This window comes from Bombina bombina, chromosome 5, assembly GCF_027579735.1.
Source record: "Bombina bombina isolate aBomBom1 chromosome 5, aBomBom1.pri, whole genome shotgun sequence".
In the NCBI taxonomy this organism is placed as follows: domain Eukaryota; kingdom Metazoa; phylum Chordata; class Amphibia; order Anura; family Bombinatoridae; genus Bombina; species Bombina bombina.
In genome coordinates, this window is record NC_069503.1 from 864,831,873 (window position 1) to 864,858,006 (window position 26,134).

Below are 26,134 nucleotides of genomic sequence, written 5' to 3' on the forward strand. Positions count from 1 at the left end.
TCCTGCCTTAGCGGCAGAGTCCATGGTGGAAAGGATGACATGTCCACCAGATCTGCATACCAAGTCCTGCGTGGCCACGCAGGGGCCATCAAGATCACCAAAGCTCTCTCCTGCTTGATCTTGGCAATCAGACGAGGGAGCAGAGGAAACAGTGGAAACACATAAGCCAGGCTGAAGGACCAGGGCGCTGCTAGAGCATCTATCAGTGCTGCCTTGGTAACCCTGGACCTGGACCCGTAACAAGGAAGCTTGGCGTTCTGACGAGACGCTATGAGATCTAGTTCTGGTTTGCCCCAAAATTGGATCAACTGGGCAAATACCTCCGGATGGAGCTCCCACTCCCCCGGATGAAAAGTCTGCCGACTTAGAAAATCTGCCTCCCAGTTCTCTACTCCTGGGATATGGATAGCTGAGAGATGGCAAGAGTGAACCTCTGCCCATAGAATTATCTTTGAAACCTCCAACATTGCCAGGGGGCTCCTTGTTCCCCCCTGATGGTTGATATAGGCTACAGTCGTGATGTTGTCCGACTGAAATCTGATGACCGTGACCGCAGCTAGCTGAGGCCAAGCCTGAAGAGCATTGAATATCGCTCTTAGTTCCAGAATGTTTATCGGAAGGAGGGCCTCCTCCTGAGTCCACAAACCCTGAGCCTTCAGGGAGTTCCAGACCATCTGTCATTACTATAGTCCATTCTGGCCTGCAGAAACTCATTCCCTTGGACAGATGGACCCGAGATAGCCACCAGAAGAGAATCCCTGGTCTCTTGATCCAGATTTAGTAGAGGGGACAAATCTGTGTAATCCCCATTCCACTGATTGAGCATGCAAAGTTGTAGTGGTCTGAGATGTAAGCAGGCAAACGGAACTATGTCCATTGCCGCTACCATTAATCTGATTACCTCCATACACTGAGCAACTGACGGACGAGAAATGGAATAAAGAGCACGGCAGGAAGTTAGAGGTTTTGACAACCTGACCTCTGTCAGATAAATCTATCAGAGTTCCTAGGAAGGGAACTCTTGTGAGAGGTGAGAGAGAACTCTTTCCTTCAATCACCTTCCACCCGTGAGACCTTAGGAATGCCAGAACAATGTCGGTATGGGACCTGGCGATATGAAAAGTTGACGCCTGTATCAGGATGTCATCTAGGTAAGGGGCTACTGCTATACCCCGCGGTCTTAGAACCTTCGTAAAGATTCTTGGTGCCGTGGCTAACCTGAAGGGAAGAGCCACAAACTTGTAATGCCTGTCTAGGAAGGCGAACCTGAGAAACTGATGCTGATCCCTGTGTATCAGAATATGTAGATAAGCATCCTTTAAATCCACGGTAGTCATATATTGACCCTCCTGGATCATAGGTAGGATGGTTCGAATAGTCTCCATCCTGAAGGATGGGACCCTGAGAAATTTGTTTAGGATCTTGAGATCCAAGATTGATCTGAAAGTTCCCTCTTTCTTGGGAACTATAAACAGATTTGAATAGAAGCCCTGCCCCTGTTCCTCCTTTGGAACTGGGTGGATCACTCCCATAACTTGTAGGTCTTGAATGCAAAGTAAGAATGCCTCTCTCTTTATCTGGTTTGCAGATAATTGTGAGAGATGAAATCTCCCCTTTGGAGATGAAGCTTTGAAATCCAGAAGATATCCCTGGGAAACAATCACCAGAGCCCAGGGATCCTGGACGTCTCTTGCCCAAGCCTGGGCAAAGAGAGAAAGTCTGCTCCCCACTAGATCCGGTCCCAGATCGGGGGCTACTCCTTCATGCTGTCTTAGAGGCAGCAGGCAGCTTTTTGGCCTGTTTCCCCTTGTTCCAAGCCTGGTTAGGTCTCCAGACTGGCTTGGACAGGGCAAAATTTCCCTCTTGTTTTGTAGAAGAGGAAGATGAAGCTGCGCCACTCTTGAAGTTTCGAAAGGAACGAAAATTAGTCTGTTTGGTCCTAACTTGTTGGACCTATCCTGGGGAAGGGCGTGGCCTTTTCCTCCAGTAATATCAGAAATGATCTCCTTCAGTCCAGGCCCAAATAGGGTCTGCCCTTTGAAGGGTATCTTGAGAAGTTTAGACTTTGAAGTGACATCAGCTGACCAGGATTTAAGCCATAGCGCCCTACGTGCCTGAATGGCAAAACCTGAATTTTTAGCCGTTAGCTTGGTTAAATGAAAAACGGCATCAGAAATAAATGAATTGGCTAACTTAAGAGCTTTAAGCCTGTCAAGGATATCATCCAACGGGGTCTCTACCTGTAAAGCCTCCTCCAGAGACTCGAACCAGAAAGCCGCTGCAGCAGTGACTGGGGCAATGCATGCAAGAGGCTGGAGAATAAAACCTTGTTGTATAAAGATTTTCTTAAGGAAACCCTCTAATTTATTATCCATAGGATCTAGGAAAGCACAACTGTCCTTGACAGGAATAGTTGTATGCTTAGCTAGGGTAGAGACTGCTCCCTCCACCTTAGGGACCGTCTGCCACAAGTCCCGTGTAGCGGCATCTATAGGAAACATTTTCTTAAAAGCAGGAGGGGGAGAGAACGGCACACTTGGTCTATCCCATTCCTTAGTAATAATTTCTGAAAACGTATTAGGGATTGGAAAAACAGTGTAAACAGGCACTGCAAAGTATTTGTCCATTTTACACAATTTCTCTGGGACTACAATGGTGTCACAGTCATCCAGAGTCGCTAAAACCTCCCTGAGCAACACGCGGAGGTGTTCAAGCTTAAATTTAAATGCTGTCATTTCAGAGTCAGACTGAAGTAACGCCTTCCCTGAATCAGAGAAGTCACCCACAGATAGCTCTCCTGCTTCAACTTCTGCACATTGTGAGGGTATATCAGACATAGCTACTAAAGCGTCAGAGAGCTCTGTATTTGTTCTAACCCCAGAGCTGTCCCGCTTTCCTTGTAAACCTGGCAGTTTGGACAATACCTCTGTGAGGGTATGATTCATAACTGCCGCCATGTCTTGTAAAGTAAACGCATTGGATGCGCTAGATGTACTTGGCGTCCCTTGAGCGGGAGTTATAGGTTCTGACACGTGGGGAGAGCTAGATGGTATAACCTCCCTTTTGTCAGTCTCAGAAACCTCAGGTGATAAATCTTTAAAAGCCATAATATGGTCTTTATAACTTATAGAAAGGTCAGTGCATTTGGTACACATTCTAAGAGGGGGTTCCACAATGGCTTCTAAACATAATGAACAAGGAGTTTCCTCTATGTCAGACATGTTTAACAGACTAGTAATGAGACCAGCAAGCTTGGAAAACACTTTAATAAATGTGAAAAAAGCAATAATAAAAAACGGTACTGTGCCTTTAAGAGAAAAAAACTACCACATAAACTGCAAAACAGTGGGGGAAAAAAGTAGTAAACTCTACGAAATTTTTACAGTGTGTATAAGGGACTAAAGCAGCATTGCACCCACTTGCAAATGGATGATTAACCCCTCAGGCCCAAAAACATTAAACCTGTTAACAAACAGTCAAACACACTGCCACAGCTCTGCTGTGGCTCCTACCTGCCCTTAAAAAAGATTTTTGCAGGAACAAAACCCTCTATAGAGGTCCTATAAGCCAGAGGACTCCTTCAGGGAAGCTGGATGTCTCAGACTGAAAACGAAAATAGGCCCTCCCACCATGCACTCAAAGTCAGAGGGCCTTAAAAAAGTACTCCTAGGAGTAAACTAACAAGCCATGTGGAAATTAGACCCCAAATAAAGATTTATCACCCTCAGAGAAAAAACGTTTTTATTTATAAACCATGCAAACGTTTTTACACTAAGTAATATAGGTATTAACATGAATATTATCCCTTTTTGCAAGCATGATCCCAGTTGTTGTTAAATCACTGTATCAGACTTACCTTAAATATACAAGGCACTGTCAGCATTTTCTAGACCTTATCTCTCTAGAAAAAAATATACTGAGCATACCTCAAAGCAGGCAATCTGCAGACCGTCCCCCCAACTGAAGTTTTCTTTCCATACTCTTCAGTTATGTGTGAGAACAGCAATGGACCTTAGTTACAAACCGCTAAGATCATCAAACCTCCAGGCAGAAGTCTTCTTCCAATTTCTGCCTGAGAGTAAAAACAGTACAACGCCGGTACCGTTTAAAAATAACAAACTTTTGATTGAAGGTAAAAACTACACTAAGTCACCACATCTCTCGATACTTCCTTTCTTGTCGAGAGCTGCAAGAGAATGACTGGAGGTGGCAGTTAGGGGAGGAGCTATATAGACAGCTCTGCTGTGGGTGTCCTCTTGCAGCTTCCTGTTGGTAAGGAGAATATCTGTCATGAACCAAGCCTCCAGACTAAAAAGAAAAAGAAAAGGTCTGGGAGGCATTCTGCTAAGAAGGGCTGTATAGGGATTTGAACCTGTGGCTCTGTGGTTGCTATTTCTGTTTGCTTACATGTTGAGCCACAGCCAGTTCCAACAATAGCATGGATCTTAAAAGATCTGATAAATAACTATTTGCCTTACTTGTTATTACACCTGTGCAACACACAGGTGTTCTCAATTCTGGAATTAATCAGAACCAACCCTGTGCAAAACCTCCCTATTTAAGGATGGCTTTTAGTCTGCATTAGTGTCTTCACATTGGATCTGTTTTGTCAAGTCAGAACCTGTTTCCTGTATTTCTTTGGAGAAAGATTTCATTTGCACCTGTTTACAAGGTATTACCAGGAGAAAGCCTTTTCCTTTAAACCTGTTACCAATCTACAAGTTTGTTTCCTGCTTTATGCAATTCCTGCACTTGGCCATTGCCAGGAGAAAGTTTTCCTTTGCACCTGTTTACAAGGTATTACCAGGAGAAAGCCTTTACCTTTAAACCTGTTACCAATCTACAAGTTTGTTTCCTGCTTTATGCAATTCCTGCACTTGGCCATTGCCAGGAGAAAGTTTTCCTTTGCACCTGTTTACAAGGTATTACCAGGAGAAAACCTTTACCTTTAAACCTGTTACCAATCTTCAAGTTTGTTTCCTGCCTTGTGCATTTCCTGCACTCAGCAATTACAAGGAGAGAGACTTTACCTTTAAACCTGTTACCAGTTAGCAAGTTGTTTCCTGCATTGTGCAATTCCTGCACTCAGCAATTACAAGGAGAGACACTTTACCTTTAAACCTGTTACCAGTTTGCAAGTTGTTTCCTGCATTGTGCAATTCCTGCACTCAGCAATTACAAGGAGAGAGACTTTACCTTTAAACCTGTTACCAGTTAGCAAGTTGTTTCCTGCATTGTGCAATTCCTGCACTCAGCAATTACAAGGAGAGAGACTTTACCTTTAAACCTGTTACCAGTTTGCAAGTTGTTTCCTGCCTTGTGCAATTCCTGGACTAAGCAATTACAAGGAGAAAGACTTTACCTTTAAACCTGCTACCTGTTTACAAGTTGTTTTCTGCCTTGTGCAAATCTTACATTTCAGTTATTACCAAGAGAAAGACTTTCCTTTTTGAATCTGCATCTCTGCTTACTAGTTTTCTTTATTTTCACTCCTGCTGTATGTGGTCTTAACATACCTGAGTAGCATATTTAAATATTCTGCAAGTATTTGCTTAAACAAAGTATTTTGTTATTTAAATAAATTTGTTTTCATTTACAATCAGTATGGCTTCTACTAACCTTCCTTTAAAGCAACTGTTCCAGACAATGAGGCTCTCACATGATATCCTGAGACAGAACATGACAGAATGTGAAGACAATAAAAGAGAGCCCTCTGGGATTATTGCTATATTGGATTCAGTGTTAAAGTTTATTAAGGACATACTCATTAACTTTATGGAGCTGGTGGAAATGTTATCTCTCCCAACCGAAACCTTGTCTAAAGTTACCTCCCAAACAAGGAAAGGTTTTAAAGAACCCTTAACAGAAGAGGAGAAAATTTGGCGAAGACAGCTTAACCTCTGTTTCTATTGTGGGGGAACTGGTCACCACATCACAGGGTGTCCAGTAGGACCCCCTAGAGGATCAAGTCGAGATATAGCCAAGTTTAAAATGGACTCTGATGTTAAGGGAACAAATTATTCTTCCACTAGCAAACTTAAAGATACTCCTGGAGAGGATCCAGCTACTGAGAATACATCAATTCTACAAACAACCGTTTCTAACACGCTTCAAGAAATGGTACCTGATTTGAAACAGATGGTCATTGGGAGTACAACTCCAACTACATCCATTACCCATACCACTGCATCTGTTTCTGCATCAACCACATTGGGGAACTCTGCAAAAATACCTCCTGGCAATCCTGCACATTACCTTGTTTCTGCCCTGGCTGGAGATCCAGCTAACAAATGTCACTTATCAGACATAAAAGTGACAAACCTTCCAGCTAAATCAGACTCTGCCAATTCTAAAGATCCACACCTCCTTGCACCACCTTCACCCAGCTACTCATTGACTGAGAAAGAATTGGATGAGATGGTTGAATTGGATATAAATGGCACAGAAAATGAATTCCTGGACTCTGAAGGAGAGGTCATACTTTACCCGGAGGTACTCTACCCATCAGGCAGATATGACCCAGATAACAAATTCCTTGACTCTGAAGGAGAGGTCTTTTCCTACCCGGAGGTACTCTGCCCATCAGCCAGTCCATTGCAAGCTGCTGGGTATAATCAGGAACCTTTAAATCAAAACTGTCTTGGTTTTTCAGCTCTTGTTATGCCTACAGGGATATCTTCTAAGGGTCCCCAATCTCAGGCAGCTGTTCCAAGCGAAGAATCAATTCCATCTGATTGTATTAGGGCTTCAAATGGAACACTTGTTCGTAAATCCCACCTTCAGATGTTTAATCAGGCTTTGAGCGCCCAGAGTGCGCTCTTTGGAGGGGGCATCTGTCATGAACCAAGCCTCCAGACTAAAAAGAAAAAGAAAAGGTCTGGGAGGCATTCTGCTAAGAAGGGCTGTATAGGGATTTGAACCTGTGGCTCTGTGGTTGCTATTTCTGTTTGCTTACATGTTGAGCCACAGCCAGCTCCAACAATAGCATGGATCTTAAAAGATCTGATAAATAACTATTTGCCTTACTTGTTATTACACCTGTGCAACACACAGGTGTTCTCAATTCTGGAATTAATCAGAACCAACCCTGTGCAAAACCTCCCTATTTAAGGATGGCTTTTAGTCTGCATTAGTGTCTTCACATTGGATCTGTTTTGTCAAGTCAGAACCTGTTTCCTGTATTTCTTTGGAGAAAGATTTCATTTGCACCTGTTTACAAGGTATTACCAGGAGAAAGCCTTTTCCTTTAAACCTGTTACCAATCTACAAGTTTGTTTCCTGCTTTATGCAATTCCTGCACTTGGCCATTGCCAGGAGAAAGTTTTCCTTTGCACCTGTTTACAAGGTATTACCAGGAGAAAACCTTTACCTTTAAACCTGTTACCAATCTTCAAGTTTGTTTCCTGCCTTGTGCATTTCCTGCACTCAGCAATTACAAGGAGAGAGACTTTACCTTTAAACCTGTTACCAGTTTGCAAGTTGTTTCCTGCATTGTGCAATTCCTGCACTCAGCAATTACAAGGAGAGACACTTTACCTTTAAACCTGTTACCAGTTTGCAAGTTGTTTCCTGCATTGTGCAATTCCTGCACTCAGCAATTAAAAGGAGAAAGACTTTACCTTTAAACCTGCTACCTGTTTACAAGTTGTTTTCTGCCTTGTGCAAATCTTACATTTCAGTTATTACCAAGAGAAAGACTTTCCTTTTTGAATCTGCATCTCTGCTTACTAGTTTTCTTTATTTTCACTCCTGCTGTATGTGGTCTTAACATACCTGAGTAGCATATTTAAATATTCTGCAAGTATTTGCTTAAACAAAGTATTTTGTTATTTAAATAAATTTGTTTTCATTTTCAATCAGTATGGCTTCTACTAACCTTCCTTTAAAGCAACTGTTCCAGACAATGAGGCTCTCACATGATATCCTGAGACAGAACATAACAATATCCCACAAGTAATGGATGAACCCGTGGACTGGATACACCTTTACAAGAGAAAAGATATTTACGCTATATCTTAAGAAAAAAAAACTTTCCAGTAACAGGCTTGCTAGACTGAATCCCGGTCACAATGACCGATAGCAGAAAAACCACGCTTAGACAGAACTAAACGTTCAATCTAACTAGAAAGTCCTTCCTCAGGAAACGAAATACAGTTCAATGTTGAACTAAAAAAAAGGTGCGCCAAAATATACACACAGTACAAACTTCAATAAAGTGATAATGCAAATATTAAAAGTGATAATGCAAATAAAGATAATAGTATATAATATATAGATGTTATGCAATCTAGATAAATAATCATGAAAAAATAACAGTAAAAAATAAAATAAAAAATACAGTGAAAAAGAATGATTTGTGGCTCAATATTATTTGTGATCATTCATATCCCAGTGGATATTCAACAGGCTAGGATCGTCCACCCCAAAGAACGGGGAAACGGCTCCTGCGGGTGTCTTGTAATGAATGTAAATGTTCCAATAAGTGACCATAAACGTGCTTGTGGATAATAGAGGCAGCTCTCTTGTAGAGGTGATGAGATGAAAACCAGATCCTAAAAATAGGAGGAAAATAGAGGCGCCTAGTGTGATACTGTAAGGACCATAAGGAAAAAGGCAAGTATATACAGCATATCAAATATACTCACAAACCAAGGTGCACATCCAGTGCAGTATTCAGCAAGCTTAGACTTCAGAGCCGCTCAGCTGACTCAGTACATAGGCATAGGATCAGGCAAGATCAAGTTCTCCAGGGATTTGGCAGAATAACAACAAGAGCCCAAGTGCGGTTCAAACATCCACCGATGCTAAACTTGGTGACCCCAGGTGTCCAAAGTCCAATCAACAGGAGGAAGGTGTGGATAAAAATAGTTTTCTTTTATTAAAAACAATTAAAATAAATAGGAAACACAGCAACGCGTTTCTCAGCGTAAGTGCTGTTTCATCAGGCTATGGTGTTCCTATCACACCTTGCTCTAATTAAACGGCTCACTAACCAATCATAAAAGTATAAAGTAACACACCCAAAATATAGTCACACTTTTATTGGTTTGCCTTTCAGCGTCTATGTAGAACTGAACCCGCAATCGTAATGAGAGGTATGGTAAATAAAAACCAATCTGTATTCAGGTGATGACCCACTCGCCGATATATGGCGTCCCATTGGACCCGGAGGCCAACATAAGAACCAATCACACAATTGTTTGTGACGTACCAATATCTTCCCATTGAACCCGAAGGCCGACATGAAAGCCAATCACACAATAGTGTGTAAAACACCAGCATGTTCGAACATATAGACACAGATCAAAACTAAATTAATAAAATAAGGGCTAATGGACTAAAGTATATTCATCCCATAGCAATCCCCCCCAAACAAGTGAACCTCTATAGAAATTACGGCTACGTGATCGTGATATGATCTTACTCGTCACGATCACGTAGCCGTCATTTCTATAGAGGTTCACTTGGGATCAAACAAGGCGTCGAACCTGACACAAAGGCAATACAGACTTCCATGTAAGCATTCAGCTTAGTCCATAGATCCTGAAAAGAACAGATATCCTCTCTAGGAATCTTAGTTCTCTTAGCCAGAGTAGAACAGCCCTACTACTTTAGGCTCTGTGAGTCATAAAAATTAATGAAGATGGCGACAGGAAAAACATCTGTACCTTAAATAGCAGGTATATTTGTACCCTACCAGCATAAGGAATTAAACCAGAGACCCTCAGAGACTAAACTGCTTACTTAGCCACTATGCTATACAAGCAGCCCTGAGTGAATAGATAACAAATCTATATTTATCTTGAAAAAAAAAAATGAGGCATATATTTGGAATGTATACATTCAACATATAATAAGGGGAAATAATGTAAACATTTTATTTAAAAAGGAAATGGTATCCATTGTTAACTCCCAAAGTTGTATTCAATATGTATAAAACAGAAGAAACGCAGAACTGATATAAAAAATGGCAAGTCCCTCTATCAGGGCAGCCACTCAACCAAACTACTCCGCTCCAAGGTATTTAGTTATCACATTAACTCCGCTCCATTCTCATACCGGAGGACGGGCCAGAGATACAGCCAGTAGCTCGACTAGAAGTTACAGTGGCGCCACTCCGCTTCTCTGTAGAGAAAAAGAATGCAGGGGCCAGACAAACGGCATGGGGATGAAGCGCATCTTATTACATTGTGCTGCGTTGCATCCTGCCGAAACTAAGAAGTGTGGTTCACTATTAACGCAGTTTGAAAAATGCACCAACATTTAACAGAGCCCAAAATAGTTGAAAGACATCGCTCCGCTTTCATAAAAACAAAAATGGAGGAATAATACAGTAACCTGTCATAGGAATGGCGCTGACTAGAAGGCGCGCTTTTTCACATAGACAACTGCTAACTCTGAGCAGCAAAAGGATTAGTAAGGATTATTCTAAAATCCAAACGGAGGGCTTTTCTGAACCATATTACATAATATTAACTTAACACTGAGTGTCTCAAAAAGCGAAGGAGACCAAAATAAATTCACAGCTAGGGTTAGATCACTAAACCTACTGTTCTATACTCTCCAATTATAGCCCAAATAGGAGAACAACTCCTAGTCTCCAGTCACATAACGTGCCTGCTCCCTGCCAGAAAATATCTGTCCCTTAAAGTTGCAGGGTAAATTACAAAAGTGCCCATCTCCTACCCTGTAAAAGAAAAAGGGGCATTTACCTTTTGTCCTGGCCGTCCGGCAGGACGACAGCTCACAAGTATGAGAGGACGCCACTCCTCACAGAGATTTGTAGAGAAAGAAGGATCAGAGTAAAACTACTACGGCTTTCTGTACCATGGGCAGCAACATGTTAGGAAAATGCAGCAAGGCCCATCTTACACGTTGCTAACTGCTTTAAAGCTACCACTGCCCTACTGAAGAGACTAACGTGGAGTACAGCTTAACCCAGCTTGTCAGGGAAGATCAGTGCAAGCCTTCTCAGGCTTCCAAAATAAAAGAGATCTTGATTGAAGAATCTTATTCAGACACCTAAAACTTTACCTCCTCCTTGCACTGAAGGCAAAGAGAATGACTGGGGGTTGTGGGAAGGGGAGTGATACTTATCTTCACAGCTTTGCTGTGGTGCTCTTTGCCTCCTCCTGCTAGCCAGGAGTGGTATTCCCCAACAGCAATTGCCGATTCCGTAGACTCACCGTGTCTTAAGAAATATATATATATATATATATATATATATATATATATATATAAAAAAAATATATATATATATATATATTTTTAGATTTTAGTAATTAATATTGAAAATGGCCAAGTGACCACTGCTGTTACTGTGATCACCTTATTAAATTGTCACATGTCAAATAGATTAGAGGTCCAATTGTACAGTATAGAAATAAATGCACTTTTTTGGAGGGAAAGTGTACAGTTTTGTTTTTTTTTGAGAGAGAAACTTTATTCCCATGTGTTACTGATTCCCCACCCTTCAGTATCTTGTTGACCCTGATGCAGGTAGTTAAAATTAGTGGTCCCATAATTTTGATCTTTTAGATATATCTGGTACAGATTTGTAAAAAGCAAAAAATAAGCCACAAAACAAAAAAAATAACCCCTAACATCCTAAAATCATGATGTCTTCATGACAGACGCATAAAAACATAATTTTTTGTAAGAACTTTACCTGATAAATTAATTTCTTTCATATTGGCAAGAGTCCATGAGCTAGTGACGTATGGGATATACAATCCTACCAGGAGGGGCAAAGTTTCCCAAACCTCAAAATGCCTATAAATACACCCCTCACCACACCCAAAATTCAGTTTAACGAATAGCCAAGTAGTGCAGTGATAGAAAAAGAAGTTAAAAAGCATACGAAAAAAAAACAAAACAGGAAATGGAAATATAATTGTGCTTTTATACAAAAAATCATAACCACTAGAAAAAGGGTGGGTCTCATGGACTCTTGCCAATATGAAAAATGAATTTATCAGGTAAGTTCATACATAAATTATGTTTTCTTTCATGAAATTGGCAAGAGTCCATGAGCTAGTGACGTATGGGATAGAAATACCCAAGATGTGGAAGTCCACAGAAGAGTCAATAGAAAGGGAGGGATAAAATAAAAAAGCCATTTTCCAATGAAAAAATTAAATCCACAAAAAAAAAAATAAGTTTTTCACATAAATAAATAAAAAAAAAAAAACTTAAAATATAAGCAGAAGAATCAAACTGAAAGAGCTGCCTGAAGAACAGCGATTTGTCCTTTAAAAGTACTTGCAGACAGACCTTTATCCAAACCATCCTGAAGAAACTGTAAATTCTAGGAATTCTAAAAGAATGCCAGGAGAATTTATGAGAAGAACACCATGAAATATGTCTTCCAAACTCGATAATAGATCTTCCTTGAAACACAATTATGAGCCTGTAGCATAGTATTAATCACTGAGTCAGAGAAACCTCTATGACTAAGCGTTCAATTTCCATACCTTCAAATTTAACGATTTGAGATCCTGATGGAAAAACGGCTCTTGAGACAGAAGGTCTGGTCTTAATGGAAGTGGCCAAGGCTGGCAAATGGACATCCGGACAAGATCTGCAAACCAAAAAGATCAGGCCACGCTGGTGCTATCAGAAACACATACGATTGTTCCATAATGATCTTGAAGATCACTCTTGGAAGAAGAACTAGAGACGGAAAGATAAAAGCAGGTTGGTAAAACCAAGGAACTGCTAAAGCATCCACCATTTCCGCCTGAGGATCACTGGAGCTGGATAGGTACCTGGGAAGTTTCTTGTTTAGATGAGAAGCCATCAGATCTATTTCTGGAAGACCCCACATCTGTACAATCAGACAAAATACATCTGGATGGAGAGACCACTCCCCCGGATGTAAGGTCTGACGGCTGAGATAATCCGCTTCCCAATTGTCTACACCTGGGATATGCACCGCAGAAATTAGACAAGAGCTGGATTCTGCCCAAGAAAGTATTGAGATACTTCTTTCCTAGCTAGAGGGCTGCAAGTCCCACCCTGATGATTGACATATGCCACAGTTGTTATTGATATTTTCTGTCTGAAAACAAATGAATGGTTCTCTCTTCAACAGAGGCCAAAACTGAAGAGCCCTGAAAATAGCACAGAGTTCTAAAATATTAATTGGTAACCTCGCCTCTTGAGGTCAATTTGAAAAAAAGGACTATACCCCAGGTAAGAAAAATAACTTCCTAAAACATGCTTCCCAAACTGAAACTGACAGTCTGCAAAAGGAAATATACATAGACCTGACTCATGGCAAATATAAGTAAATACATATATTTAAAACTTTATATTAATACATAAAGCGCCAAACCATAGCTGAGAGTGTCTTAAATAATGAAAACATACTTACTGAAAGACACTAGGGTTGCACCGATACCGATACTAGTATCAGTGCCGATATAAAGTATTTGCATGAGTACTTGTACTCGTGCAAATGCACCGATACTTAAACCGATACCTTCAATTCCTACCCATATGCCACCTTGTGGGGTTTTTCAAACTGTATGTTCCCATTTCATTTTAAGCTGGAGTGGAGACTTAACTAAAAATTGTTCACTTCTGTTCTGCCAATACAAATTGCTGTTATTTGTATTATTGTACGTCAGAGCAGTGCTCCAAAAGCTGCTACTTTACAGCTGGAAGCCTCTCATCTTGCACAATTATGCTCAAAATATACTGTACTCTGAGGAACACCCTTAGCCAGGGCTGGACTGGGAATAAAAAGCAGCCCTGGAAAAATATGAAGACCAGCCCTATTTTCTGTTGAGTCAGTAGAATACAAATGCCCCATTTTTCTCAAAAGGCATTACTGGGATACTCCTTCCCCAATATTATTTTCAGAGTTAAATTATACGACTTTGTATTAAGTACAAGTGTCAGATTTATCAGTTATGTAGGCACCCTACAACCCAATTGCATCCAGTAATTGCCCCTTTAAATTGTAGCTTTCCAGTCCCAGCTGCTGCAGCTGTTATTTATTGTTGTTATTATTTATGTTATTGTAATAATTTTATTTATAAACATGTTCTATGAACTTTGTGACAACAAGCACATAAAACTGTTTTATTATTTCAAAATGTCTTTTGAGATACAGTTCATAATTATAAAGAAGCAATCTTAAATCATTAGTCTGTATTGTGCTTGGTAAACTGTCATGACATAAAAAGTATCGGTAATTGGTATCAGTGAGTATTTGAAAAAAAAGTATCGGTACTTGTACTCGGTCTTAAAAAAATGGTATCGGTGCAACCCTAAAAGACACCCATCCACATATAGCAGATAGCCAAACCAGTACTGAAAAAGTATCAGTAGAGGTAATGGTATATAAGGGTATATCGTCGATCTGAAAAGGGAGGTAGGAGATGAATCCCTACGACCGATAACAGAGAACCTTTGAAAAGATTTCCCGCAAGGAAAACCATAAAATCAATAGGCGATACTCCCTTCACATCCCTCTGACAAACACTGTACTCTGAGAAGAGTTGGGCTTCAAAATGCTGAAAAGCATTATCATAGAAGAAAAATCAAGCACAAACTTACTTCACCACCTCCATAGGGAGGCAAAGCTTGTAAAACTGAATTGTGGGTGTGGTGAGGGGTGTATTTATAGGCATTTTGAAGTTTGGGAAACTTTGCCCCTCCTGGTAGGATTGTATATCCCATACGTCACTAGCTCATGGACTATTGCCAATTACATGAAAGAAATGTCCGATTCTCAACCAAATCCCCATATATTGTGTTAAAAAAAAAAAAAAGTTCAAATATCTACTTGTAGCTTTCCAAGACCACCCCAATTTGAAAGAGCAGGCAATTCTCTTTTAATTCCTTTAGGTTCGTAGAAGCGGAGGGAGCAGAGATTTGAAGAACTTCCACCATCCAGCTCCCTTGCAGCTACACTAACCTTCCCGGTTCTGCCCCCTTTGTGACATCACCACGTACGTATGTAGTGACATCACCAGCAGTCCCATGAAGCCTGGGAGTGTTGCCCACTAGGCCACCAATGATCCCCAGCCTGTAATGCAGGTGGGGGTCCCTAAAAATGTTAGTTTGGCAATCCCCATGTATGAAGAAAAGGACATGTGTGCCCACAGGCTGCAATGCGCATGACGAGTATAGCTTGCCATACGCATCAAAGCGGTTAATAAAAACAAATGCTTTACATACATGACATGGTAGATTAAAACTGACGTCTGTAGCACAGACAACACACCGGTTTATTTGTTATTTACATCGTCTCCCATACTATAGGACCAGTTACTGTACATATACAGAAATTGTTTTCAGAAACCGCTTCCAAAACATTTTATACAAATTGTAGCTGATTTACAGGTAGATTATTTTCCAGTTTAAAAGCTTAAAGGGATATGAAACCCAAACATGTTTTTGTGATTCAGAAAGAGAATACAATTTACTTCTATTATCAAATTTGCTTTGTTCCCATGGTATTCTTTGTTGAAAAGTTACCTTAGGTAGGCATCTGGAGCACTACATGGCAAGAAATAGTGCTGCCGTCTAATGCTCTTGCAAATGGATAACATTCTTTCAAAACTGCTGCTCAAGACACGTGCACACTACTGAGTTTACATCCCTGATTTTTAACAAGAGATTTTCAACAAAAGATAGAGAGAATAAAGAAAATGTGATAATAGAAGTAATTCAGAATGTGGTTAGAATTGGACACTCTATCTAAATCATGAAAGAAACATTTTGGGATTCCTGTCACTTTAATATATTTTTAAGAATATTCTCCATTAAAGTATGTATCTATAGCTTTTTTCTTTCTTTCAATATATTGTGTATTTATTGTTTGCACGGGAATGGAATCTATACCAGTTCTTATTATGGAAAATCATTTAAACAGTTTATACAAATTGAAATTAAAAGTGCTAAATTAACTTACCTGCTCGATGACATAGAAGGCAAATTCCAAACGCTGTTTTTGCAGCATTGGTATAAGATGTCTGAAGAAAATAGGGAGGTGTTCATGTCGGTTGCGAAATGGAATAAGAATGGCCACCTAACAGAAAACAAATTGTAAATATTTACACGTTTGGAGAAATCGTCAGCCCAACGTGCAATACAGTAGGAGATTTTGGGTAACTACAAACGAATCACAAAAACAGTAATGTTTTTACTTCTAAAACATAATTTATGCTTACCTGATAAATTCCTTTCTTCTGTAGTGTGATCAGTCCACGGGTCATCATTACTTGTGGGATATTAACTGCTCCCCTACAGGAAGTGCAAGAGGATTCACCCAGCAGAGTTGCTATATAGCTCCTCCCCTCTACGTCACCTCCAGTCATTCGACCAAGGACCAACGAGAAAGGAGAAGCCAAGGGTGTAGTGGTGACTGAAGTATAATTTAAAAAATATTTACCTGCCTTAAAAAACAGGGCGGGCCGTGGACTGATCACACTACAGAAGAAAGGAATTTATCAGGTAAGCATAAATTATGTTTTCTTCTGTTAAGTGTGATCAGTCCACGGGTCATCATTACTTGTGGGATACCAATACCAAAGCAAAAGTACACGGATGACGGGAGGGATAGGCAGGCTCTTTATACAGAAGGAACCACTGCCTGAAGAACCTTTCTCCCAAAAATAGCCTCCGAGGAAGCAAAAGTGTCAAATTTGTAAAATTTGGAAAAAGTATGAAGCGAAGACCAAGTTGCAGCCTTGCAAATCTGTTCAACAGAGGCCTCATTCTTAAAGGCCCAAGTGGAAGCCACAGCTCTAGTGGAATGAGCTGTAATTCTTTCAGGAGGCTGCTGTCCAGCAGTCTCATAAGCTAAACGAATTATGCTACGAAGCCAAAAAGAGAGAGAGGTAGCAGAAGCTTTTTGACCTCTCCTCTGACCAGAGTAAACGACAAACAGGGAAGACGTTTGTCGAAAATCTTTAGTTGCCTGTAAATAAAATTTAAGGGCACGAACTACATCCAGATTGTGCAAAAGACGTTCCTTCCTCGAAGAAGGATTTGGGCACAAGGATGGAACAACAATCTCCTGATTGATATTCCTGTTAGTGACTACCTTAGGTAAGAACCCAGGCTTAGTACGCAGAACTACCTTATCCGAGTGAAAAATCAAATAAGGAGAATCACAATGTAAGGCTGATAACTCAGAGACTCTTCGAGCCGAGGAAATAGCCATTAAAAATAGAACTTTCCAAGATAACAACTTTATATCAATGGAATGAAGGGGTTCAAACGGAACACCCTGTAAAACGTTAAGAACAAGGTTTAAACTCCATGGTGGAGCCACAGCTTTAAACACAGGTTTAATCCTGGCCAAAGCCTGACAAAAAGCCTGAACGTCTGGAACTTCTGACAGACGCTTGTGTAACAGAATGGACAGAGCTGAGATCTGTCCCTTTAAGGAACTAGCGGATAACCCCTTTTCTAAACCTTCTTGTAGAAAAGACAATATCCTAGGAATCCTAACCTTACTCCAAGAGTAACCTTTGGATTCGCACCAATATAGGTATTTACGCCATATTTTATGGTAAATCTTTCTGGTAACAGGCTTCCTAGCCTGTATTAAGGTATTAATAACTGACTCAGAAAAACCACGCTTTGATAAGATCAAGCGTTCAATTTCCAAGCAGTCAGCTTCAGAGAAGTTAGATTTTGATGTTTGAAAGGACCCTGAATCAGAAGGTCCTGTTTCAGAGGTAACGACCAAGGTGGACAGAATGACATGTCCACCAGATCTGTATACCAAGTCCTGCGTGGCCATGCAGGCACTATTAGAATCACTGATGCTTTCTCCTGTTTGATTCTGGCAATCAATCGAGGAAGCATCGGGAAATGTGGAAACACATAAGCCATCCTGAAGGTCCATGGTGCTGTCAAGGCATCTATCAGGACCGCTCCCGGATCCCTGGATCTGGACCCGTAGCGCGGAAGCTTGGCGTTCTGTCGAGACGCCATGAGATCTATCTCTGGTTTGCCCCAACGTCGAAGTATTTGGGCAAAGACCTCTGGATGAAGTTCCCACTCCCCCGGATGAAAAGTCTGACGACTTAAGAAATCCGCCTCCCAGTTCTCCACTCCCGGGATGTGGATTGCAGACAGGTGGCAAGAGTGAGACTCTGCCCAGCGAATTATCTTCGATACTTCCATCATTGCTAGGGAGCTTCTTGTCCCTCCCTGATGGTTGATATAAGCTACAGTCGTGATGTTGTCCGACTGGAACCTGATGAACCCCCGAGTTGCTAACTGGGGCCAAGCCAGAAGAGCATTGAGGACTGCTCTCAATTCCAGAATGTTTATTGGAAGAAGACTCTCCTCCTGATTCCATAGTCCCTGAGCCTTCAGAGAATTCCAGACAGCGCCCCAACCTAGTAGGCTGGCGTCTGTTGTTACAATTGACCAGTCTGGCCTGCTGAATGGCATTCCCCTGGACAGATGTGGCCGATAAAGCCACCATAGAAGAGAATTTCTGGTCTCTTGAATGGAATGAAGGACACGGCATGCATTTAGAAGTTTTGTTAACCTGTCCTCTGTCAGGTAAATCTTCATTTCTACAGAATCTATCAGAGTCCCCAGGAAGGGAACTCTTGTGAGTGGAAAGAGAGAACTTTTCTCTTCGTTCACTTTCCATCCATGCGACCTTAGAAATGCCAATACTATCTCTGTATGAGATTTGGTATGTCGTCTAAGTACGGAGTTACTGAAATTCCTCGCGGTCTTAGTACCGCCAGAAGAGTGCCCAGAACCTTTGTGAAGATTCTTGGAGCCGTAGCCAGTCCGAATGGAAGAGCTACAAACTGGTAATGCCTGTCTAAAAAGGCAAACCTTAGATACCGGTAATGACTTCTGTGAATCGGTATGTGAAGGTAAGCATCCTTTAAATCCACTGTGGTCAAGTACTGACCCTCTTGGATCATGGTCAAAATTGTTCGAATAGTTTCCATCTTGAACGATGGAAATCTTAGGAATTTGTTTAGGATCTTTAAATCCAAGATTGGCCTGAAGGTTCCCTCTTTTTTGGGAACTACAAACAGATTTGAGTAAAACCCTTGTCCTTGTTCCAACCGCGGAACTGGATGGATCACTCCCATTAATAAAAGATCTTGTACGCAGCGTAGAAACGCTTCCTTCTTTGTTAGGTTTGTTGACAGCCTTGACAGATGAAATCTCCCTCTTGGGGGAGAGGATTTGAAGTGCAGAAGGTATCCCTGAGATATGATCTCTAACGCCCAGGGATCCTGAACATCTCTTGCCCAAGCCTGGGCGAAGAGGGAAAGTCTGCCCCCCACTAGATCCGGTCCCGGATCGGGGGCCCTCAATTCATGCTGTCTTAGGGGCAGCAGCAGGTTTTCTGGCCTGTTTGCCCCTGTTCCAGGACTGGTTAGGTTTCCAGCCTTGTCTGTAGCGAGCAACAGCTCCTTCCTGTTTTGGTGCAGAGGAAGTTGATGCTGCTCCTGCTTTGAAATTACGAAAGGAATGAAAATTGGACTGTCTAGCCTTGGCTTTGGCCTTGTCCTGAGGCAGGGCATGACCTTTACCTCCTGTAATGTCATCAATAATCTCTTTCAAGCCGGGCCCGAATAAGGTCTGCCCTTTGAAAGGAATATTAAGCAATTTAGATTTAGACGTAACATCAGCTGACCAGGATTTTAGCCACAGAGCTCTGCGTGCCTGAATGGCAAATCCTGAATTTTTAGCCGCAAGTTTAGTTAAATGTACTACGGCATCTGAAATAAATGAATTAGCTAACTTAAGGAATTTAAGTTTGTGTGTGATGTCATCTAGTGTGGATGATTGAAGTGTCTCTTCCAGAGACTCAAACCAAAATGCTGCTGCAGCCGTGACAGGCGCAATACATGCAAGAGGTTGCAATATAAACCCTTGTTGAACAAACATTTTCTTAAGGTAACCCTCTAATTTTTTATCCATTGGATCTGAAAAAGCACAGCTATCCTCCACTGGGATAGTGGTACGCTTAGCTAAAGTAGAAACTGCTCCCTCCACCTTAGGGACCATTTGCCATAAGTCCCGTGTGGCGGCGTCTATTGGAAACATTTTTCTGAATATAGGAGGGGGTGAGAAAGGCACACCGGGTCTATCCCACTCCTTAGTAACAATGTCAGTAAGTCTCTTAGGTATAGGAAAAACGTCAGTACTCGTCGGTACCGCAAAATATTTATCCAACCTACACATTTTTTCTGGGATTGCAACTGTGTTACAATCATTCAGAGCCGCTAATACCTCCCCTAGTAACACACGGAGGTTCTCAAGCTTAAATTTAAAATTTGAAATGTCTGAGTCCAGTTTATTTGGATCAGAACCGTCACCCACAGAATGAAGCTCTCCGTCTTCACGTTCTGCAAACTGTGACGCAGTATCAGACATGGCCCTTGCATTATCAGCGCACTCTGTTCTCATCCCAGAGTGATCACGTTTACCTCTTAGTTCTGGTAGTTTAGCCAAAACTTCAGTCATAACAGTAGCCATATCTTGTAATGTGATTTGTAATGGCCGCCCAGATGCACTCGGCGCTACAATATCACGCACCTCCTGAGCGGGAGATGCAGGTACTGACACGTGAGGCGAGTTAGTCGGCATAACTCTCCCCTCGTTGTTTGGTGAAATATGTTCAATTTGTACAGATTGACTATTTTTTAAAGTAGCATCAATACATTTAGTACATAAATTTCTATTGGGCTCCACTTTGGCATTAACACATATAGCACAGAGATATTCCTCTGAATCAGACATGTTTAACACACTAGCAAATAAACAGCAACTTGGAAATACTTTTCAAAGTAATTTACAAATAATATGAAAACGAACTGTGCCTTTAAGAAGCACAGAAAAATATTATAACAGATAAAATAATTAAGTTATAGCATCAATCTTTGTCAAAATATACAGTTTTAGCAAAGGATTGTTCCCCTCAGCAAATGATAACTAACCCAGGCAGCAGAAAAAAATACACAAATAAACGTTTTTTATATCACAGTCAATACCATCAGCACAGCTCTGTTGTAATGATTACTTCCCTCAAAAAAGGCTTTTGAGATCCCTGAACTCTGTAGAGATGAACCGGATCATGCAGGAAGAAAATGAACCTCTGACTGAGTTTTTTCTGATGCGTAGTGAAAGCACCAAAATGGCCCCTCCCCCACACACATAACAGTGAGAGGGATCAGTGAACTGCTCTAATTTAAATCAAAACTATTGCCAAGTGGAAAAAAAGTGCCCAAAATATTTTTTCACCCAGTACCTCAGAGAAAAAAACGTTTTTACATGCCAGCAAAAAAACATTTTACCTCAATAATTAATTGTCATTTAAAACCTATTGCAAGTCCCTGCAAAATAGGTTAAGTCTATGTATACAGTTTAAAAGCCAGAGAAGTACCATTTCCCAGAAAACTGAAGTGTAAAATATACATACATGACAGCCTGATATCAGCTACATCTACTGCATTCAAGGCTGAGTTTACATTATAACGGTATGGCAGGATTTCTCATCAATTCCATGTCAGAAAATAATAAACTGCTACATACCTCTTTGCAGATTAATCTGCCTGCTGTCCCCTGGTCTGAAGTTTACCTCTCCTCAGATGGCCGAGAAACAGCAATATGATCTTAACTACTCCGGCTAAAATCATAGAAAAACTCAGGTAGATTCTTCTTCAAATTCTACCAGAGAAGGAATAACACACTCCGGTGCTATTATAAAATAACAAACTTTTGATTGAAGATATAAAAACTAAATATATCACCATAGTCTTCTCACACATCCTATCTAGTCGTTGGGTGCAAGAGAATGACTGGAGGTGACGTAGAGGGGAGGAGCTATATAGCAACTCTGCTGGGTGAATCCTCTTGCACTTCCTGTAGGGGAGCAGTTAATATCCCACAAGTAATGATGACCCGTGGACTGATCACACTTAACAGAAGAAAAATAGATTTTAAACACAGTCTCCCATATGCCATTTTTTCCCAGTAACAAATAGCTTATAACGATAAAAACAACAACATGAGCTGTAAATGGTGTATCCATTCATACCATGCAAAACAGGGTACATTTGTGGGGTTTTCAGAGTTTACTATGTTCAACAATAAAAGGGGCATTGCTAAAAATAAAAGAAATACAATTTTAAATGTTTTAATAGCTTATTTGTAAAGGGGCTTAAAAGATCAACTGGTATTTGTGTAGTAATTTCAGTAGCACACTAACCACCACTCCCTGGGGATTATTATTTTCGTGCAATTTGAGAAGATTTGCCACTGCCTGCGGCAGAACTACAAAGGATTAGATGGTGGAGATTGTTACTTTACGCCATCTCGGGCTATTTGTGTTCTAAGGGTTGACTTTTTTTCATTTACACATTTTGGAAAGTTTTATGGTTGAAGAGTCTAATAATGCAAACGCTATAAGTCACATGTGTAAAATTTATTTGCAACTAGTAGTGAGTGTGAAAGTGAAAAAACTCCAGGTTATCTGTCATAATTAGGACTTCCAGACAATTGTTATGGCCAGATCTGTGCAAGGGCTTTATACTAACATGAGAAAAAGAAAAACAGGAAGAAATTGATGAAGAGAGAAAATATTGATGATGTTGTATTTGAAAAATAAAAATATATGACTTTCTAAACAAACAAACAATATATATATATATATATATATATATATATATTAAAATAAATAAATAAAAACAGACTTTAACCTAGAATACTGAAGACATAATTACTTTTATATTTTTCAGTCATGCTATCACCCCATAGGCAGAACATTTTTAAACTTTCTGCAATTAGTTTTTTAAGGGAAAAAAATTCTGCAGGTCATTTTGAAATGAAATGTTAAAATTAGGCAGTTAAACTAAAGCACTAGCTTAATTGCAATGTGTTGATTAACTATAGGTTAAAGCAATTTTTAAAGTTTTATAATACATTGCAACAGTTGAAAATTGCATTGCAAATTAGCTGCAGAGAAAAATAGACATTTTAAGTTTTTAAAAACAAATTATACTTACCTGATAATTTCCTTTTCTTAAGATGGAAAGAGTCCACAGCTTCAATCATTACTTTTGGGAATTAAGAACCTGGCCACCAGGAGGAGGCAAAGACAAAAGCTTAAATACTCCTCCTACTCCCCTCATCCCCCAGTCATTCTGCCGAGGAACAAGGAACAGTAGAAGAAATATCAGGGTGAAAAAGGTGCCAGGAGAATAAAAATACAGACACCCCACAGAAAAATATACTGGTGGGGAGCTGTGGACTCCTTTCCATCTGAAGAAAAGAAAATGATCAAGTAAGCATAATTTATGTTTTTCTTCATAAATGGAAAGAGTCCATAGCTGCAATCATTACTTTTGGGAAAACGATACAATCTACAGGGCAAGAAAAAAACAAAGGAAATCAAAAGGACGCCACAAAATTCCAGAAAGGAAGACCCCTATAACGAGCCCAGCTCATAAAGACTTAAATGGGTCCAAACAATAAGGGGCGACAACCCCTAGACTAACATAACAAGGCCTAGGACCAGGCATCCGAAACTATTTCTAGTCTCCACGACGAGTGGAAGCACTGAAACGACCACAGAAAACTTATCCTCAAGTCGTCAGCACCTAGAATACTGAAGTATTCAACACAAATATGTGTAGCAGACCCAGGCGGCCAAACAGGATATCTGATTGTAAAACTCCCAAACAGAGGGCACCCTCTAGGCACTCGCCGCCATACCGACACAAAGGTCCCAAAGGGAAGAAGGGAACAACTATTTTAGGACCTACTTCCAGCAGGGCCAGCCCAAGCATTAGTATGTCCGAAAACAGGGGAATAGAAGAACCCAGGAATCTGCTCACAAAAAAAGAGCGTAACAAAAACCGGCTTCAGCCATTCCACAGAGCTCGGGACCCCCCCCCCCCCCCCCCGATACCATCTCGACGCGGTGTCAGCAAGACACCGGAAGAACAGAACCCTCTGTTCCATCCCTTGAATCCTAGGAAAAATCCAAAACAAAGCCTCCTTATAGGAGAACAAACCCACCCTAAGAAAAAAGCGGGCCATGAGAGACAGAGTACCTGCCCACAAGGCACAAGGCCACAGGACGAATAAGAGAACATTTTCTAATGCAGATGAACATGGAAGGAATTCCCTGAAACCTAGCGCACAGAACCCCTTGCCTGCAGAACCGCAAGGCCATCAGGGTACTTCAGCAAACCGTCCAGGGGAAACCGTTCATTGAGCCTAGGCAAAGCCAATGAAAGCGGTACTCCGGAAATCTGGCCTTCGACCAGCTCAACTATCCAGACCAAAGGACATAGCCCATACCCGGAACAGGAGAACCCCAAACCTGCCCTGGATCCTGAAAAGACCGGTTAATAGAGCCTTGGCAAGGATATCTGCTGGACATGCGTTATGAGGAGCACATAGTCACAGCTGAATATGAACGCCAGATCTTCAGTCTTCAAGGAAGCAGTCGCCTCTAAGCCACTGTGGTACACCATAAACGGGATCCACAAGGGAAACGTTAAGCAACAGCCTCAGCAACCAGAAGAGCCAGGGCAATGACAGGTTCAAGCCTCCCATTGTTTAAAACAAACAATACATCGGAAATTGAAACACCCGGTCTGTCCTAGAAACAGACCGACAGGGAGATAATAATGTAACCCCCAGGAGAACAAGACACCTCTTAAGTACCGACCTAAGAAGGACCTCCCCATGCCGAAGTCCAATGCTCCAAAGGAGCCAAGGCATCTCGAACTAAGACACTAGAGACCATAGGCGTTCAAATGCCACAAGACGACCCAAGCAAGAGAAAACAAGGACAAGGTCACTCAATCAAGGCTAGTCTCCACCTCAACATACGAGACAGAAGGGAACCTGCAACCAAGGATGTGGAACATTCCCAGATCCGGAAAACTCCCAAGCAGAGCCAAAAATAACTCTCTCAAAGGGAAATTCAGGTCTCCATAAAGAGACTTAATCCACATGGGGAAGTCCAAAAGTTTCACTGACCAGAGAACCCGGGAAGGAGTACGTCCAACAGGACAATTCCTAGAGCTGTTAAAAAGGACAAAATCGCCTTAAACCAGCGGTAAGGAGGCGCTAAACTTCCAATCCTCCCATGTGAGGAAGAATACTCTAGGTCCTGAGAGAACCGAAAGCAAAATGAGTGACGCAGCGGAACCTCGCTAACCCAGTCATCTAACTTGAAGGCTCAATAAGGACTGAAACAATCTTTCCAGCCTCACAAACCCACGAGGCCCCTTTATAACGCTTAGCTGAAACTTGTAAAAAGAAAACAAGAAACACAAATAATAAAGTAAGCACTCGGCGCCACGACCGGACCAGCCAGGCTGAACAGGCACCACATTTCTGAACAGGCCACGAGACAGAAGATCTGAACCAAAACAGGACCAGCCTGCAACAGGGCCATAACCGTCAAGCTGCCTAAAGCCTCTCTCAGAGGGGAAGAGAAAATAGACAAACATAGGACTAACATGTCCCTTAACAACTTCTGCAGAACAGCAAGAATCGATCCCAGAGATAGTTCCCGAAGGAAACATATAATCAAAATAAAAGTCATCCTAACCGGATTAAAGAATTATAAGGCAGCCCGTAAGCAAAAGCCTAAGAAGAATAGGCAGACCCACAGGACCAGCCAAATGGAACCCTGACCTTTCAACAAAACTGGGAAGGATCTCAACAACTGACAGTCAGGAGACAATGGCATGCCCACATGTCTAATGAGGTGAACCACTCGAAGCAGAATACTGCGGATTTCCTTATCCATTAAGGATAGGATCCTCTAAAAGCTCAAAAACATGTCTGAGTAAAACACGAAAGCGCGCTATTCTGTAACGAAAAGGCACAACAACCAGGGAGAGCTACACCTGCAGGGAACTGTATACCCCCCCCCCCCCAATGGGGCACAAGCACAAATGCAAACAAAAGTCTGGACTTTGTAGACGCATAATTGCCAAAAATATATGAAAGCGAAAACGAGCTGCAACCTCTCCGGGGGCAACAAGCCGCCCTGTAAGGAGGGATAAACATAATCTTGATTACCTGCACGTGTAGTAGTAGGGAGCGTTTGGGAACTCGCTTCTCGGAAGACAGAACCCCCAGAGGCGGATGGCTCAGCCGA

The 26,134-nt window shown here is 41.3% G+C and overlaps 1 protein-coding gene across 1 annotated transcript in view; it reads right to left on the reverse strand.

The window, feature by feature from the left end:
- The window catches only part of B4GALT6 (beta-1,4-galactosyltransferase 6), a 334,120-nt gene that overhangs the window by 62,843 nt on the left and 245,143 nt on the right, over positions 1–26,134 (reverse strand). The window contains exon 5 of the mRNA XM_053714999.1: positions 15,926–16,042. Within this exon, the coding sequence (XP_053570974.1) occupies positions 15,926–16,042 (117 nt within the window). The remainder of the gene's footprint in view (positions 1–15,925; positions 16,043–26,134) is intronic.